General features: G+C 32.3%; 2 protein-coding genes across 6 annotated transcripts in view; one reads left to right on the top strand and one right to left on the bottom strand.

Annotated features, from left to right (window-relative positions):
* Ph4alphaefb (prolyl 4-hydroxylase subunit alpha-1) overlaps positions 1–18,371 on the bottom strand; it is a 142,438-nt gene that overhangs the window by 91,199 nt on the left and 32,868 nt on the right. The window contains exon 2 of one of the 3 annotated variants that reach the window (XM_083108848.1): positions 9,459–9,785. The exons of the other annotated variants lie outside the window; for them this stretch is intronic. Coding sequence (XP_082964974.1) covers positions 9,459–9,681 — 223 coding nt within the window. The 5' untranslated portion in view covers positions 9,682–9,785. The remainder of the gene's footprint in view (positions 1–9,458; positions 9,786–18,371) is intronic. 3 annotated transcript variants of the gene reach the window in all.
* LOC145977118 (ATP-dependent RNA helicase with zinc finger domain) overlaps positions 1–18,371 on the top strand; it is a 125,701-nt gene that overhangs the window by 82,732 nt on the left and 24,598 nt on the right. The gene's annotated exons all lie outside the window — the stretch shown is intronic.

Raw genomic sequence — 18,371 nt, 5'->3', positions numbered from 1 at the left:
TAATTGAAATTTGTGACGTAAAAGTTGCAGTCTCTCCTACTCTAATTCGAAAATTATCCATGTGCTCCGATATTTTTATTAAAAAAAAAATTAATTCTGCATTATACGCATGTCTCCCTCTCTCTCTCTTTTTCTGCGTGCGTGCATGCATGTGTATGTGTAATAGCATTCTTCTTCTTCACAAGACATATCTTGAAAAATTGAATAAATTAATGCTGGAAATAAAAACTAAAGTTGTCATTAACGTTTCTTTCATTGTAATTCGCATGTAATCAAGAAATACTTAAATCGACATTGCAATTTCATGTAGCAGCAACTATGTTTTGTCAAATGATAAGCAATGTTTATTATAAAAAACACTGTTTTATTTTACAGGGAAAAATTACAGAAAAAATATTTTCTCTCGCGGACAAAATATTTACAAATATATACAAGTATTTACAAGTCGTCAGTATCTACGGTTGATTTCAGTCGTCGCGCGAGAAAATTGTTTGCGAGAAGCTAGTTACGTACAGGTTGACATAGCATCCATCTAACCAATTATAATATTGTGCGTGTCACTTGCCTCTCTACAGACGAATATGCAGGTCTCGTTTAAATATCATGAGTAAAACAAAAATAAAGAAAGAGGAGAGGGAAAAAGAGAGATACGATAGCAAGAGATCATTGGTGAATCGTGTTATGCCGAGACACGACTGAGCGAATAAATGGGTAAGATATTCTACGTGTATATATTCTAAATATGCAAACACATACAGAAACATATGCGTGCATATGTAGAAAGATAGAGGTGAGGGAGAAAGTGGAAAAGCACACGTTGATGTGTATCAATATTGGTCGGAACCACCTAAATGTTGGTCTACGCTATCAGCACCGACTGAATACATTATTCATACGCGATAAAGTATTCTCTGAGCCATAATACACGTGCAGGCCGATCCATCTAACGCATTTTCAACTAGGATATTTCTTTGACCTAACATTGGAGACGGAAAGTTTCTTGCTTCTCGGAAATTGTACAATTTTCCGAAACTCGTGTTACAAAATATGTTTATTTTCTCACATGTATGCTCTTTTGGCAGAATAATATAAAATTAACAAAAAGTGAGTGAGAAAAATATTCCAGATGTGATAGATCCACTTTATATATGAGTCAAACGTCCTTTTTCTTGTGAGTGAATAAAAAACAGTATATGATCAAGATAATGGATTCGTCGAAATTCTTATTCATTTTATACGCGTTTAATATGTGTCATATCCATTGGATATATATATATATATATATATATATATATATATATATATATATATAAAACAGTCGATGCAGGTATAATCTCCATTATTGAGGACTCGAATCGAAGTTAATAACGTTACGTTGTTCAGTGATTGACCACCGCGTTTAGTCTATTTTCATCCTCTCATTTATATATAATGTACAACCATCATGCATGTATATCGAGCGTAATAGTTCAATTTATGTTTATATACAGAAACTTTAGTTTAGCTGATTTGTTTGCTAAGAAATTTAATATTAAAATTTGAATATGCGAGATAGATAGTTTTAATATATAATTTTTCTCGCACAAAGAAACAATCTCCAAAGTACTTTTCAGTTAATCTGAATAAAAGAAAAATTAATATATTCGTATAATAAAAGGAAAATTTTTATTCATTTTTATTGTTATATCGCTGAATTTTTTAATCAATCTCAAGAAATTCAAAATAGGATTTGTGTGAATAAAGACGATACGGTTAATATAAAAAATTACACACAAATTAGTAAATGAAATTAATGAGCGAGTGCGATAAAGAGTACCGTTCCAAGAATCGACGCGCAGAAAAAATTTCATGCAAAATTGGAATTGTAGAAAAGAAGAAAGAAGCAAAAGTTGGATGCTCGTCGGAAATCCATGGAATTTCGGCGCGGAATTTAGCAGATAGCGAAAAGGAATTTCTCTAGGCAAAGAGGCAAAGAGCGAATATCCCATTTTACGCCGATTCGTTACCGTGATTCTGTCTCCGTTATCTTCTTGTTCGCACGTGCATCGTACTAACGAGAATCAATTCCTACAAACTTGAGAAAGAATCGCCGCGATTAATTAATTATCGGTGACTGGTTAAGTGTGACGCAGGTAATAGACAGAAGGTAACAATGGAAGAGAGTCTTGACAAGAATGAAAAAAGTCAAGTGGCTCCTCCCAAAGAGAGGAAGAAAAAAATGTCAATGCTATTTAATGCGCGTGTTTTGACGCTTTTTGAGATGAGATTTATTCATAATTAGCAATTACTCAATAAATTTTTGTTTTTATTACATGTTGGTAGAAAATAATTTAGCGCAACAATGCTTATACAACAATATTTATTGCAAAAAGTTATCTTAAGGCTTCAACTATTGATTCAAATTTATTTATTCATTGTTAAAAATTGCCAACATAAATTGACGCATAAATTATATTAAAAAAATATACGAGAGCTATTTGAAAATCAACTTTTGGTAAATTTGCAAAATAAAACAAGAAACAGACAAAAATATTTTATTATGCACAAAAGTTACTTTTTTGTATGCACTTCTTTTCGACATAATCATCATTCAAATTGAAACATTTGTTCTCATCAAGAACGTGTCTGGAATTTCAGCCAATTCTTACTGTCCATCCCTACTGTACATAAATACATACATGCATACGTATATATATATATTTTTTAAATAATTTAAGTTTTATCAATTTCGTTAATATATTCTTGCGACATTGCGATATTCCGCATTTCTGCTAAGAGTAAACAATTACCGCTAATCTTAATATAGCTTCGGATTACGATGCTTAATCGGTGTACAAAATCCGCTTCCTTCGTGTTTTCTGCAAATACGTCGTAATTACCAATTACAAGTAGAGCGACTAATTACGAGTAATTACGAGAAAACGCCATGACCGTAGCGACGGGTTGTTCTTCTAATTAGATATCGGGGCAGGCGTCGCGACGCCCGTTGTCGCGTTTCTGGCACCAACGCGCCAGTCGATTCGTCCCGTGCGATTCCCACCGATTGCTAATTAATTGGCGTACTAATTACGGTGACGTGACTTCGACACTCGCTTCGCTGTTCACCATAGAAAATACCACAGTCTCTCTCTCCTTCTCTCTCTCTCTCTCTCTCTCAATACATTATGCGCATCCATGCATCTCGATGGCGATATTTCGCGGCCTTCCGCAAATTTTATCCAATTCCGATAATGGATTACGCGTAAAGGGCATATACTTAAAGTTTTTAAAGTAGTTGTCGGACGGTATTTATAAAGTAGCAAGTTTTGAAATTATGCTTTACAACGTTATCGATTTTAATCCAAGAGACTACACATTTTTTTAAATATCGTGTGTAACAAAATGAAGAAAATGTTTTTCCTTCATACTGCAATATGTAATCTGCATTTACATAATGAATGTATTTATGGTGGATTTCTTTCAATCTTGGGACAGATAGTTTATAAATAATATTTTCAAAATTTTCGAATGCAACGTCTCAAGTGAACGTGTACGAGCTAATTGCCTCGAGGTTATCGCATATACATATAGTTTACACTTTATAGTTTACAATTTAATTGCTTCGACTACAGACAGAAATGAAATTGTCCTTCGAACTTGGTATCAAGCGCGCGAGAACCCGCTTAAAGAATTTACTCCTCCCTTCCTTCCTTCCTCTTCCTCCTCATCCTGCGAAGGATACAGCGATATAGCGCTTGTCTTAAGCGTCGACTCGATGCGATTTAATAAAATCAAGTTTCATATTACAACGCCTTAATAATTATTAATTTCCATCTCTTTATCTCTTCAAAATTAATATTTTACAAAAATTATTTATGAGTAAAAATGATGATGGTCTCGTTTATCAATAAGACTTAGAAACTTGGAAACTTGTATTATACAATGAAAAATGTGTATGAATCGATGACTGACTTTTATATTCCGATACGATTGAATCGCAAACTCTTTGCTAGTTTATTTTTTATTAGAAAGATGAAACGCGCGCGAGTCAAAGTAATTTGTTCGTCAAGTGGATAACACAAGAGACAAATATTATTATCAACCCCGCGTGCACATATATATCTCTCAGTCGAGTAAATTGAAAAATAAAACCAATAATCGATCAAATATCATTCGATTCGTAAGAGAAAAATCTCACAAAACGCAACTGGCGCTTGAAGAAAAAACTGTTTACACACATGTATTTCGTTATTTTATTTATTTCATATTTTTTTCCCTACAATAACGATGCTTGTTTCGATAATCTAGATTTCCCGTTAATAACTAACAATTTGAGAGCCTCTCGCGGATGTATGCAATTGCAAATATTCAATTTGCGATGTTTGAACAGCGAAAGCGCAAAAATAAAAAAACACGAAATGTGATGCGACAATACATGATGCTCGGCACTTAATGATTCCTTTTGCAATTTTTTACTAAAATGGAAAAATCACTAGATTACATTTTATATACGCGAAAAAAATTGTTTGCCACTTTGTGTAACAGATTTTGTTATTTATTATATGGACAGCGTAAAGACATCTTAATCAATGAAGAGCTTTTTTTTTTTAAACAACTCTTTGATTAAAAATATCGATGGATAGAATAGAAATTTCTATGCAATTATTGTGCTTTAAGTTGACATTTTTTTCAAATAGCGAAACAATTATTAATTACGAAAATTATTAGATTTAATATGTATTGTGAAAGTTATATATTAAATATTTATATTATTTTGTTTTTCATACAACTTGATACCTCTAAAATTGACTAAATATCTACTTTATATCCACCTATCAATGTGTTCCTTGACATTTCCCGTCATATGATCTTCACAGATACTATTAAGCGTCAGAGCAAATGGAAGTTATACAACTGTGTTAATTAATATGCCTGAAACAGCTTTGTGCGATTGGAGATTCCCAACTAATGAGCAAGCTCTCGAATTTCATCAAGCATATCTCCTCGTATACAATAATATTTTACGTGAATCGCTCGCAACATCTGGATATTTTATGAAATAGTACTTGATTCTTTTTATCATCATATTTAACTAAAAGCAAAGCAATTAATCTCTTTTTAACATAACATAATAATATGTCTTTCTTCTTTAGTATTATAATTCACTTTACATCTTAACAATGTCCTTAAAAGTATTCAAAAGATATATAAAAGTGTATTTCTTTTCCTTTCTTTCTCCGCAAAAATTATAAAAGATTACAGAAGATAGAGAGAAATATAATATATATAAAAAATTATTAATTACTATGAGTGTGTGGATGTGTGCATCGCTGGTTTTTTTTAAATTAAATTTATTTTTTTTTTAAATATAGGTCTAGACTATTTTTATAAATGCTGAATTTAAAAAAGGCCACATACACAGCATAAGTATATATCAGAAAAGGAAAAATTATATATTTTATTAAGCAGAAAGAAGAAATATGTATATATTTTGAACAAACCCATGACGCTCGTAGATTGTAAGTTTTACGTGAAAAATGGAAAATTTTTCACGATGCAAATAAATGTCGGTTCGCACATCGGTACTTGTCCGGCAAATGGTCTTGAAAAATTGAGAGCTTCCCACAGTACAACGATTTGCATGTCGGAGATTGTAAGTTACCGCTGTGCAATCGTCGCCGCGTGGCGGTTTGTGCCGCACAGTTTCACGGTTGTAATCGAAATGGTTGCACCTTGGGGAACCGTGCGGTTTTCGCCGCGCGCTGTTTGTACGATCTTCCGCGGGGGCGTATTATGCATCCAAAAACCACAGACGACGAACTTCGGACCCGGTCATGATTAAACCAGTATTAAATCCCGAAATTCTGGAAAGTGGGATATGGTATGGTTGGAGTATATACGCGTAGCAACAAACTTGGGCTATGAACTCTATTATCAAATGTATTTGCGATCTGTCAGAGGATCATTCTTCTCAAAATAGTTTCCAATACATCAGCGATCAGCTATTAACGAATTGGCAATCGCTATCGCGCGAGTGACATTTTTTAAAATATTTTTCTTATTTCAAAAAAAAAAATCGAAAAGTTAGTTTATCTCAATCGATTAAAGTCGCGATATTCTAAAAAAAAAGCGCTGTTTATTAAGTAAAAAAAGTCTCAATTAATTCGTAATTTTTCGAAACCACTATTTTTATCATTGATATTCAACGAAATATCAAAAGTTGCATTAAATTCGCTTGAAGATCGCTCTAAATTTGCATATTGTTTATTCTTTAATAGCCGAAAAAATGTATTATCCTCGAGCAAATTTTTCGCGATAATAGATGATAACGCTGGAATTTATCATTGAGTTTTGCTCGTTGCGATCGATCGGCGAATTGAACGCGCTAATTCCGATGGGAATAATTTCAACTAGTAAATCCGAGCGTAATAAAAACTGTGAAATTTACGGATGACACACGATAAGCACGTTTCAGCGTAAAATCGTTAATCGGAACTTTTCAAATAGTCCATTTCCGCAATCGTGCCTAAATATCGAGTTGAATGTCAAATTAATTTAAAAATAAACGGTAGCCATTTAAATTTTTGGTAAAGGAAAATTTTTAATATTTATTAAAAAAAATGTATGACATTTTTATACATTTTGTATTTATTTAGATGTTTACTTGTTTACTGTTGTTTTTTCAGAGAATGTTAATTATCATAAATTCAGAAATTATCGATATTTTTATCATTATTGAAATGTTCAGTTCCTAATCCCTAAATTATAATTTACATTTAATTAATTCCGTTTAAAATTATCTCGAGTCGATTAGGCGTATCGTGCTATGTGGTAAGAGTTTTTAGCCATTCTCACACAAGCTGTCTTGTCGGTTTCATAACTTTCTTTCTCTTTGCCATGATATCCTCATACGAAACACGTTACCGCGTAGATAACAATCTTTGTTTTTCCATTTTCCTTTCTTTTCTTTGTTTTTTGTGTCCCACGTATTCCCATTTTCGTGGAAAAATTCATGTTATACTCAATATACAGTTTCGTGTTGCTCACTCTTTTTTTAATTCGTCAATTACACGATGACAAAATATTAATTAAAGACAGATATTATGTATTCTTCGAATCCACAAAGTTTACAATTCATTAATGTTTCGTTCAAATATTAATCTAAAATAGATGATAAATCTAACCGCAGACAGCTCGCACGACGGCATTCTGTGACGGTTTAAAACCCATTAGGATCAGGATAGATTAAGAGGAAGTGACCAGAGTCCATTTAGCGTGTGTATAATCGATTGCTGACTACTCGAATAACCGCCAGTGGAAATTGACTTACCGACAGCTCTTTCCGCACCTCTCTCCTTTCTTGCGATCTGTTATTACATGTGAGCGTATGATAAAAGCATGATAAAAATTAAAAATAAAAAACGCGCAGTTATATACAACATGTCTTTTGTACGCTCGTATCCCGTATCGGAATACGATTATATCGTTATATTTTCATCAAGTTTTTTCTATTTGGAATACGAAACATAAATTTAATAAAACAAACAAATTTCCTAAAATATAAATTTGTAAAGGTTTCGGTGCATAATTTATTTAAGAGTCTCTCTCAGTTATATAATATAAACATATATATTTCTATACAATTTTAATAGTGTGCGCGCGCGCGCGCGTATATATGTGTAGCATAATACATACATTTTGTACAATTGTAGAAATACATGTATTTATCTATCGCAACAATTAACACATTTAATAAAAACTACATTTCGACGATTAATGTCACTATACATTCTAAACATGTTCGATTGATTGTTAATTAACAAAAATTGGCTTGCGAAATTCTCGAGCTTAAACGGAAAACGAGAGGAACACGAAAGGAGCGTAAAGGACGAGGTGTAGAAGAGAAGAGTCGATTAATATCTATGGAACTCTACTAACAAATTGCAGAAACAAGCTCGAATTACTATCGAACAACGATTTTACCCAAACTTTCTAAGCGGTGTATCTAATCGTTATCGAAAGCTAGAACATCGAGAGAATTCGTAGATTTATTCACCATTAAACAAAGGCTAAAGAGATTTGTTAAACGTTCTCATTTGATAATAAGAGTCTGCAAAACAAATATATCTAAAATATAATACAAAATAACCCATTACATAAATCTGTCTATGAAGACAAAATGCAATGAAACAAATAGCTGATGAAAATGACAACTTTGCGCAAATGTCTCTCTCTCTCTCTCTCTCATCTCGGCTCTGAAAAACATACTTTTTAAATAAAAGCATATCTCGGCGTACAATCGAATTCATCGCATGCCATTTCGTTCTGTAAAAACATGCACTCATGTTTTATATTTTAATATTCTTGCAAACAATTTTGTATATAATTTTTAATCCGCGATTGAAAATTTAGATTGCACCTAATTTCATTAAAGTTTAAAGAGTTATTTCGATGTAATATATACATTTGAAAAAAAATTATTAAACTTATCGAGCCAAGTGTATTAATTTTCATTTTATGCGCTAATAACAAATGTAATAAATATATTATTAAAAGCTGGCATAACATGACAATGTATACGTGCGACACATGCGCGATCGTGTGCGTGCATCTATATATTTCTTTCTCTCGAGATATATATTTTTCTTATATGTAATAAAAAAGGGAAACTTGGAAAATATCCTCTTCCTCTTTGCAAAAATGACAAATGTTTCAAAATTTTCCGCTATTATTTTAATCGCGCGAAAAGAATAATGTTACGCGAGAATATGTTACGAAGATTGAGGTTTCCTTGGTAGCATCTTAAAGAGTTCTAGCTGAAGAGTCTGTGGAATGTCGAGGAGAAAGGCCTGCGAATCGTACGTCAGATATTTTTTGATGATCCCCAATGATAATTGTTGCAGCGTTAATATCGGTAGCACGATGTACACGTCGGTCCTCTCGATTCTTCGCGGCAGCTCGCTTGGCCTGACGCCAGAATATTTGACGAACCATGGCTCAGGAAAGAAAACGTCACGCTGCTTCACCAAATACCTGTTTCGTTTTGTCTTAGGCATAATTAATCCGCCTATCGGAAATTAAGGTTTTTCAAAGAAACAAATTACTTTGTAATTTGTAAAAAAACTTAGCGGAGGGAGAGTTTTCCATCGAGCTTTTAATTAACTTTCTTATTATAATCTTGTTTCAGAAAAAGTCCAATATCATAAAGAGTTGAGCTTTGTTGAGAAAAAATGCGTTTGTGTGTGCGCGCAATTACTTGTAAAATTATTTAACTAATTTAAGGGAAACGTTATACATCTGCTCCCTAATATTTTAATAATCAAATTGAGAGGGAGACAAAGTTTGCGTCATTTTTGCGCTGACATTTTTTATGCTCATTGACACTTTTGCAAATCGTAATTATTTAGAAATTTATTATTGCCGAAAATATATTATTGTCATTGACATGTAGGAAAAGGACAATTATTCGTTATACCTACCTGATTCTTGTTTCCTTATTGACAAAGATCCACGGATGGGTGTGAAACGTGTTGATTTCCCTGTAGTCTCCAGGTGACAAATCGCCATAACTAACCGCCTGTCCTTGATAATCCATCCAGTACAGGGTAACGCAGTGGGGCGTTGTGTTAATAAACCTGACAAAGGATTCGTGTTGACTGTTGAGCGATCGGAATATCGGTCTTCTGAGCTGTTGATTTTCATCCATTTTGGATTTACTTCCTTCGTCCGCTCCTATTTATTTCCGTAATGGATATTCTTTAATGGAGTCTTTACTAATCTTTCTTTCTTTCTGCCTTTGCCGAGAACTGAAATTATAGATTATGAAAGAAAGTTAATTAAACGACGATATATTATACATATGTTGGAGCTTGATAAAAGATAAAACCATTTTATCTAAATCTTTCTTTTTCTTTTGAAATAACAATTCATTCTTGTATTTCTTTAGCTTTTACTTAAGTTTTTACATTAATCGTTTAATACAATTGAAAATTAGAATTTTAATTCGGCAAATAAAATTTTTCTTAATTGTTACATTCCATTTTTCGTTATGAAAAAAAAGTGGCATCAATGACCAATAATCTCCTTAGATTTGCCTTTCAACACAACAGTTTCTACCAAACCAAATTTTGGATCCCCGGGACGATACGAAAAGCACGAAAATCCGGTTTGCCACGGGTAAACAAGCCTATCTATGAAAATCGATTTATCAAGGACGGATGCACCGCTTGAATTTGAGAAACGAGAGGAAAAGGTGGAAAATATATAGCGGAAAATCGATCGTGTGTCGCGAGAATTCGCGCAATCCCAATTTGATTTGATTGAGATATTCACAATAATGGCTCTAAAAAACGTCGAATAAAATTAATTGTAAATAAGAAATGTAATAATTAGTGATAAACGTTAATTAATAACAAGTATTGTATATCAGATAGGACATAAAAATAAATAGGTTTCTTTTATCTCCTATCAAAGAGCCGAATACGTAAGTTTCATTATGTAGAAGATTATTGTATAGGTTTTTTATTGTCTTTCATCTCAACAGGAAATAAGAAACAAATTCTTAATAATAATGATAACGAAAATGCAATTGCAACAAACGCCAATTAAATCCGATTAGAATGTTCACGAACTAATTAGTTGAGCGAATGATTAGCTACTACGACGACGACAAGCACAGCGGGAGGAATTGAGCAAAGCATTTACGATTTCAATGTAGTTTCGAAGAGTCTCAAAGAGCTTATAGACGATTACAAAGAGAGAGGGAAGAGAGAGAGGGAAGAGAGAGAGAGAGAGAGAACTAGATCGTTTTTCAACAGACAAACACAGTCCTCTTCTGCTACCATTCGCATTTTCGCCTTTTGGTGCTTCGTAAAATCGAGCAATCCGTTAGGAACAATTCGCACTTACTCGATGGCTTACAAAATATCGAAACAATGCCGACGAACGAAACTCCATTACGGCTTTTTATAGAAATAAATGATAATGATGGTAAAATGTATACATGGGAATTAAATTTATTTGTTGTATTATTGCACAAATTATACGCAATTTTATGCATTTTCATCTCTGCAAGTGGATTGATCGAAGAGAATATTGAAAGTACTAATCGATTTTATTCGTGCCGATTACGCTATAAAGAGATTTTACGAAATACCAGTACGAAACACCTTGATCGCCGTATCTCGATTTTCATCTAGTCAAATTTCTCCGATTTTTTTCAAAATTTTTAGTTATTTTATGTAATGCTGTGCAATTTGGCGGCAATTGATATTGATGATAAAAAAATAAAAGATTCAACACAACCAATAAAGAAAAAGTTTTTTGAATTTTGCCAATTTTCGGAAATCTGTGAAATGTGACGCGTCACAGTCAGAATTAGTGACGACAGAAAGAGTAAGATTTACGTTCGTAGAGTTCCAGCAATATAAGAAGTTATTCCGTATATCTTGCGAGATTTATCGTGACGACTATTTCTCGCGGGATACAAAGTTTCAGTAAAAGTTTTATCCGTCTCTGAATTCGAAAATTATGCCTGCATATCATAAACGTAATCGCATCTTACCATTTCATTTCGCTAAATCAATTTCATTCGCGAATAATTAATATTATAAGTCAAGTTGTTTTTCAAGCTTAATATTTTCCGTATATCAACTTCAATTATTATTGCCTTCATCTTCCGAAAACGTTCGAAAATACTCATTAAAACTTATAGATTGTTAGATTTGGCTTCAAAATCGAAATTCGAATATCCAACTCTGAATATTACAACATCCGAATATCGCATATTCTTGCCTCATTACGAATACTCGAAATTCGGATATCGGGAAGAGATTAATGCAATATATAATTATAATTTAATGATGCTAAATAGATGCTACACACACATTATCCGGATTAATTTAAAATGATAATTTTTTTCTTATTTCTGGCTTACAATATCATCGGACATCGCGCCAAAAGCTATAAAAGGCGACTAAAATTCTTCATCGAGACACCGGTCGAATTTATATTTTATTACTGGCACGCGGATCGGCCGCAAAAATTTTGTAACAGCTAAATTACTCCGTCGGGAGAAATATTTCCATAGACCTCCGTGCGCAGCGTTGCGAAATTTTCCGAGGACGCTCAAAAGCGAAAATAGCGTTCGTGCCGGAATTCGAACGTTGCGCCGCCAAACATACCGTATAAAAGCGTAAAAAGGGAGAAAAAAAAACGAGCCGAGCGAGGCGTTACATTAATTCGCATTTTTGGTGACGAACCCCGCGGTTTCGTTCGTTCCGAGTGACCTGCGTGATTTTTTCCTCCCATTTTTTTTTATTTATCCTTTGAAAATATTTTACTGAAAAAATGGACAGAATCGCCACTTTAGCACAGATTCCGATTACAATTTTAAAAAATATAATAAATAGCAAACGCCTACACGACCAATTGATTAACGTGCTTGTAGCATCCGTCGAAAAAATTGCTCGCTTCTCCTGTGAAGTAAAAAGTAGTGACATTTCAAACTCTCAATTAGCAACGCATTAAAACGCGCTCGCGCGCGTTGATCGGTAATCCATCTTTTTTTTTATATTTTACGGTAAGAAAGCAAAGTAGGTGCATTATCATCGATCACGTGGTTTTTTGCTCCATTTAACTCTTCCATAGTCGTACTAATGGATTAGAACCTCTTAGAAAGCTGATAGGGATTGAATTGAGTGGCAATTACATCATATATTACGGGTCATTCAATCCGCATCCGAGATCGCTGCGATTTGCGCAATAATTTATATTTGCATGAAAATCAAGATAAATGTATTTTGTAAAAATATGGAACACGGTATGTATTTTATTTGATACGTATTTTCTTTGACGCGGGTTTCATTCAACTGTATATTTGCCGATCATGATTAAGTTGAAAGAATACTGTGATGAACGTTCTTGTAAAACGGATATTTTATGAAATCACGTAATAAAATTCGGACTAACACATAAATAAATATATTATTTTCAAATTGTTTTTAATATGATATCGAAACGTACACATGTACATACATAAAACGCATAAAAACATTCGCGAGTGCTTTATATCACTTATATGCTACAATCTCTCAGGGAAAAAACGAATGTGGAAAATGGATGTATGACTCTTTATATATACATATACTCATATACTCATATATATACATATATACATATAATACTCTTCTCTGTCACATACTTTGAAAAATGTATAAAAATCATTTTTTACCTAATAGAAAATAAACGTTAAAAATGAAAAAACATGTTTTTTTATTTAAAAAAAATGTGATATTTTTCCTCATAATTTTTTGTTAGTATAATAAAAAAACTAAAGTTGTTATATTTTTAATTCAATTTTTTACAAAAGTAATTTTAAATAAATTTGTAACATTTTTATCACGCATCTAACTAAAAATCCAAATTACATGAAATATTTGATATCATTTTGAGCAAAAATAAAAATCTCGTTAATTTATTAAAATCTATTAAAAAAATTAATTAAAAGTATAAGAGAACTTTATTATATTAAAATAGTGATTAAAGTACATTTTTTTTTAAATTATAAATTTTGTATCTACAATAAAAAGACGATTTATTCAAATTCAATTGTGATTTATCTCTAGAGAATTTACCTAATTAAGAATAGTAATTACATAGCTATAGATAATTGGAATGCGATTTACGTTTAAAACAAATGGTGGTTTGTTCAAGTCTATCACTAATCTTTTTGGCTTTTCGTGTTGAAGATTGCTAGAAATACACAGGAATTGTAATTGTGATTAAACTGGTAATTTGTAACTAATCTTGCAAAAGTGTCATGAGGACGAAGAGTTGTAGTAATATTTCGAGTCTCTTTCTCTCTCTTTCTCCCCTTCCCTCTTCTTCCCCAAACTCGTTTACTGCGGCAGAAATAATCATTGCACGTTACAACGTGCTAAATAAATGCGTTAAACTCATATAGTGAGTTTAGAATTAGAACTCCTTGAGACAAACACAATAATTATCTGTAAATTTACATTATGATATAGATATATGTATTATATATTATAAACATGCATTATAGAGTTACATTTTATAAATTCTCCTTGGTTTGATCAAAACTGGAAAATAAAAATTTACAAAAAAATTGCAGACATCATATTCTTTTAATCCATTAATTATGCAATTAAAGTAATAATTATTTTTATTTTCGATTAAAAAAATTATAAAAAGAACACTATAAGGCAAAGTAACTATAAAAAGTAAAAAAAGTTAAACGCCGATTAAAATCGCGAATTTTTTAGTCTGAAAAATGAGAGTAGAAAGAGAGGAAAAAAAACTAGAAAAGAAAAATCTGGGAAATCTGAGAAGGAGAATTTATTGATAAATCTAAAGGCACCAAAGTAAGCCTGATATATATCCTGCCAAACACGGAAGTGATATATATCTGACAAACTAATATGGAAGATGCAGCGATATCCAATAAACTTCAAAATTGTTTGACAATTCGATTGTCATATATAGAAAGAGTAATAAAAGATATATCTCGTTTCTCTTATAAAACAATCGTGAAAACATTTGCGATCAAATATTTAAAAAAATATCTAGATGGAAGAATCATATATAAATCTAAAAAATTTATATACATTTTGTAATTACAGAAATTGAAAATTGAAAATTCAAATAAAAATATAAAAGTGAGAAATATAGTATTCAAACTTGTAGTTTTTAATTATAATCTTATTTGTAATATTTAGTACATTTTAACGCAAATCAGAAATAAATCGTATATATTTTTGTTGGAGATTTTCAAGTAATTAAAATAATTATTTCTCTTTCTGTATAATATGAATAATAAAATATTCCAATATGCAAATTTATATATATATATGTATAAATATTCTAGATATCTTTTGGGTTATATATGTTCAGATTTTATCAAGTCACTTTTCGGATCGTTTTTATAAATTAGCATTAATCATTTTTTAAATACATATTTGTCCTTGTCACTTTTCTATTTTTCTCTTACTCTATATAATATTAAAGATGATATTTAAATGATTCGTTCGAGTTTGAAAACTTGAAATATTATACCACTTTAAATAAGAGAAAATTTGATAATTTTTAAAAAATTATTATTTCATTTTCTCGTGAAAAAAATAGCTTATTTTCATGTAATATTTTATCTAAGTAAAACTATTTAAGTGATTGTTTTTAATAATCTGTATTGGTTGTAATTTTCTCTATTGTAAAAAAAAAGAATGTATTTTGAGCACGATTCGCTTGCTTGGCGGATGTATGTATATAGTTGCCTGTAGCGAAAGGGTAGTGCAATATTGAGGTTTGTAGCCTCGTGTCAAGTATTTACTTAGACCGTAGTTAGACGCGCAGTAAGAAACAGCAACCACGAGACACAAACCAAGGAGGACAAATACTTTATTATAACGTTACTCCAAGCTAGTCTTGAAATTACAAGGTAGTTTTACGTGTGTGTGTGTGTGTGTGTGTGTGTGTATGTGTGTGTATGCGCTTGTGCAATGTGACGACTGCATAATGAAAACAATTCTGCAAAACTTTCGTCTCCGAGCCTCGTTCGACAAACTTATAAACAGAAAAAACACTCTTCTTCGCTTATTTTTCAAATTAAAGCTAAATGTTTCGAATTTACGCGACGATCTTGAATATAAGATACAACGTGTTAAAATGTATGTTATATCCGAACAAGTTGCGACAGTTTTTTTACTACAAAAGTGGCAGTAATTTTTGTAAGGTAATCTATGTTGTCCATTGTATATACGTCATTATACCAATTTTGTTTCGTTTATTTCAAAAACTAATGTACCAATAATCTATGCTGTCAGTTATACCAATAATTTCAAGCACGTAAACGCATCCCGCTTTGTACATGTCCACAAAGGTTGGCAAACAAACGAGAACGCCCATTGTATATCGATTGTGTTGGTATCGATCGTGAGAACAATGGAGATAATTGAGCGTGCACATTACGATCGCTGGGATATTCACACAGATCTAATTATCATTTGGAGATAAAAAATGACAGTGAAACTCTTCGGATAATTTTGCTCTTCTAAACTGTGCTTTTCTATCCTTTTTCCGAATAAAATAACTTTACGTTCTTGCATCGTAAAAAGGAAGGAGGAATAGATTTCACTTTACGAATATAAAGAGAAAGAGAAAGAGAGTATACAGTAAACAAACATAAAGGCTCTTTCCGCACTTTCGTCGGGGAACTAAAACATTCGGAAAATCAAATGATATTTTAATGGATCCCTGGTGAGAATGCACTCTCCGTACTGGCGTGGATTCGAAACGAGAAAATAAATTTTTGCAGTGGAAATGGCAGGCCGCTGATGGCCGCTTCCATTAACAATAGATCGAATCTGCTTTCGACTTTCCTAATGAGGACCATGTGAGAACGGGCCGTTGACGTTCAAAGAGAATGAAAACAAATGACGCCCCTTTTTCATGTAATTCCATCGGTTTTTCGGAGGACACATTATTCCTTGTTTTTTCTTATTTTATAATTAAAGAATAATAAAATATAGATGCAAATACGCATTTTAAAAACAAGTATATTTATTAAACCGTTTGTTTATGAATTTTTTGCCAAGTTTTTAACAATTAACTATTAGATATTTGGAGAGATAGTGTTTATATACCTTTGTAAATCTTTAAAATAATGGAATAACTTTATACATAATTGCACAAACATTTTGCCAATAAAGCCATTTACAAGTCCGTCAAAGCGCTTCTTTACTTTATATCGAAATATTAATTGTTTACACAATAAAATTTCTTATAGATTATATATTATAATATCTTATATATTTTTCATATTAAATCATAGTAAATGCAAAATATCCCCTAAAGATTCTGTGATATAATGTATATAAAAAATATCAAAAGGTACATGAAATTCGTTGATTAATTTTTAATTTCTGAAAGTAGTCTTTATACATATACATGTAATCATCTGTCAGTTTATATACAATTTAGCAAAAGCAACGGACAATTTTTGTGACTAAAATCATAGTCGTATTATTTATGAATACAGACATTGATACATATATACAATTACTAATAAATTGTCGTGGTATATCATCGATATTTAATTATCATGCGCATGATATACTAATGCAATTATTAGCAAATACGAGGTCTTTGATCAGCGCTATTCGAAATTACCCGGAAATGTAACCCGTATTCGCACAATGAAACCGTTTCGTTTATGGGAATAGAAAAAAATGCTTGCTTAACGGTATACGTAACAAACAGCCATCGACAGATTTATACGTGACAAAAAAAATTGTGCATCGTACGAAAAAAAATGGCGTTTTATTAATAACATGACGTTTGCTATACATGGAAATATCGTCTACTCATTACTCTTTGTGTCTTTCTCTTTCTCTCTTATTCCCCTCTAATCCATAAAAAGTATGATTTTTTTAGAAAATTGTTTCTCTAAACAAATGATATTTCGAGAGGGAAAAATTTACCTATATGTTCCCTCCAAAAGTTTCAATATTTATACGAAAAAATTCTATGCTTCTTTAATACATACCGTCAAAAATATTGCAACTCCAAAAAATAAGAAAAGAAGAAACTCCAGAAAAGGCGCACGCGTAAATAAATAAGTTTATCTTTTTTTCCCTATTTTATTCTTGTTCATAAAATTATTAAAGCATAAGATAACAGCAATATAATCAAAATATAATTTGATAATAAACTTTTAAATGTACTTTTGTTTATTAAAGTTGACGATTTCCCTCTTTCCATAAGCGATGCAATATTTTTGACCAGTGCCGTATAAAATGCTGTAACATATTTTCGCTCCGTTTTATAGATATATTTCCATGATTCTCTTATCTTATGTTTTAGCAGACTAAAGACTGTGCAATTCGGCGCAGCGCCCTATATCGCGCGTACATCGGCGCCGCGTTCGCGAAGTCGGCACACCGCGGAATTTACGGTGGCTTCAATTCACAGCAAACAGCATGTAATCCTTGCGATGTTTGCGCCCGAAGCCCCCAGGGCAAATAGGGGAAGGCACGGGGGGGGATTACGAATGGCAAGTTCGGAGAAGGGGTGTAGCGTGATCCCCGGGCTTTGGGTGTGCAACGCGAAATTCTCTGGCCAACGTCGTTGTCGTAGTCGTTGTCGTTGTCGTCGCGCTTTCGTAATCGCGCCCCTCGCCTCGCGACACGTAAACGTTGCCCTTTTAATGCCGCTCACAATTAGTCACGTAGACTACGCATACTCTCACCGTATGTAAACGAGATTTACGTGCGGCAGATGGGTCTCGGGGTCGGACTAAATGAAATGCATCATGTATAAAAAGCCACGTTACTGCAGTTTATGACGAAAAGAAGTTTAACCAGAAGTTTAACAGT

The sequence above is a fragment of the Camponotus vicinus genome, unplaced genomic scaffold, assembly GCF_025532165.1.
Source record: "Camponotus vicinus isolate PSW18456_S1 unplaced genomic scaffold, iyCamVici1.0 SCAF_9, whole genome shotgun sequence".
NCBI classification, from domain to species: Eukaryota; Metazoa; Arthropoda; class Insecta; order Hymenoptera; family Formicidae; genus Camponotus; species Camponotus vicinus.
Note: the sequence above shows the minus strand (reverse complement) of the source record. Positions and strands in the feature narration are given on the sequence as shown.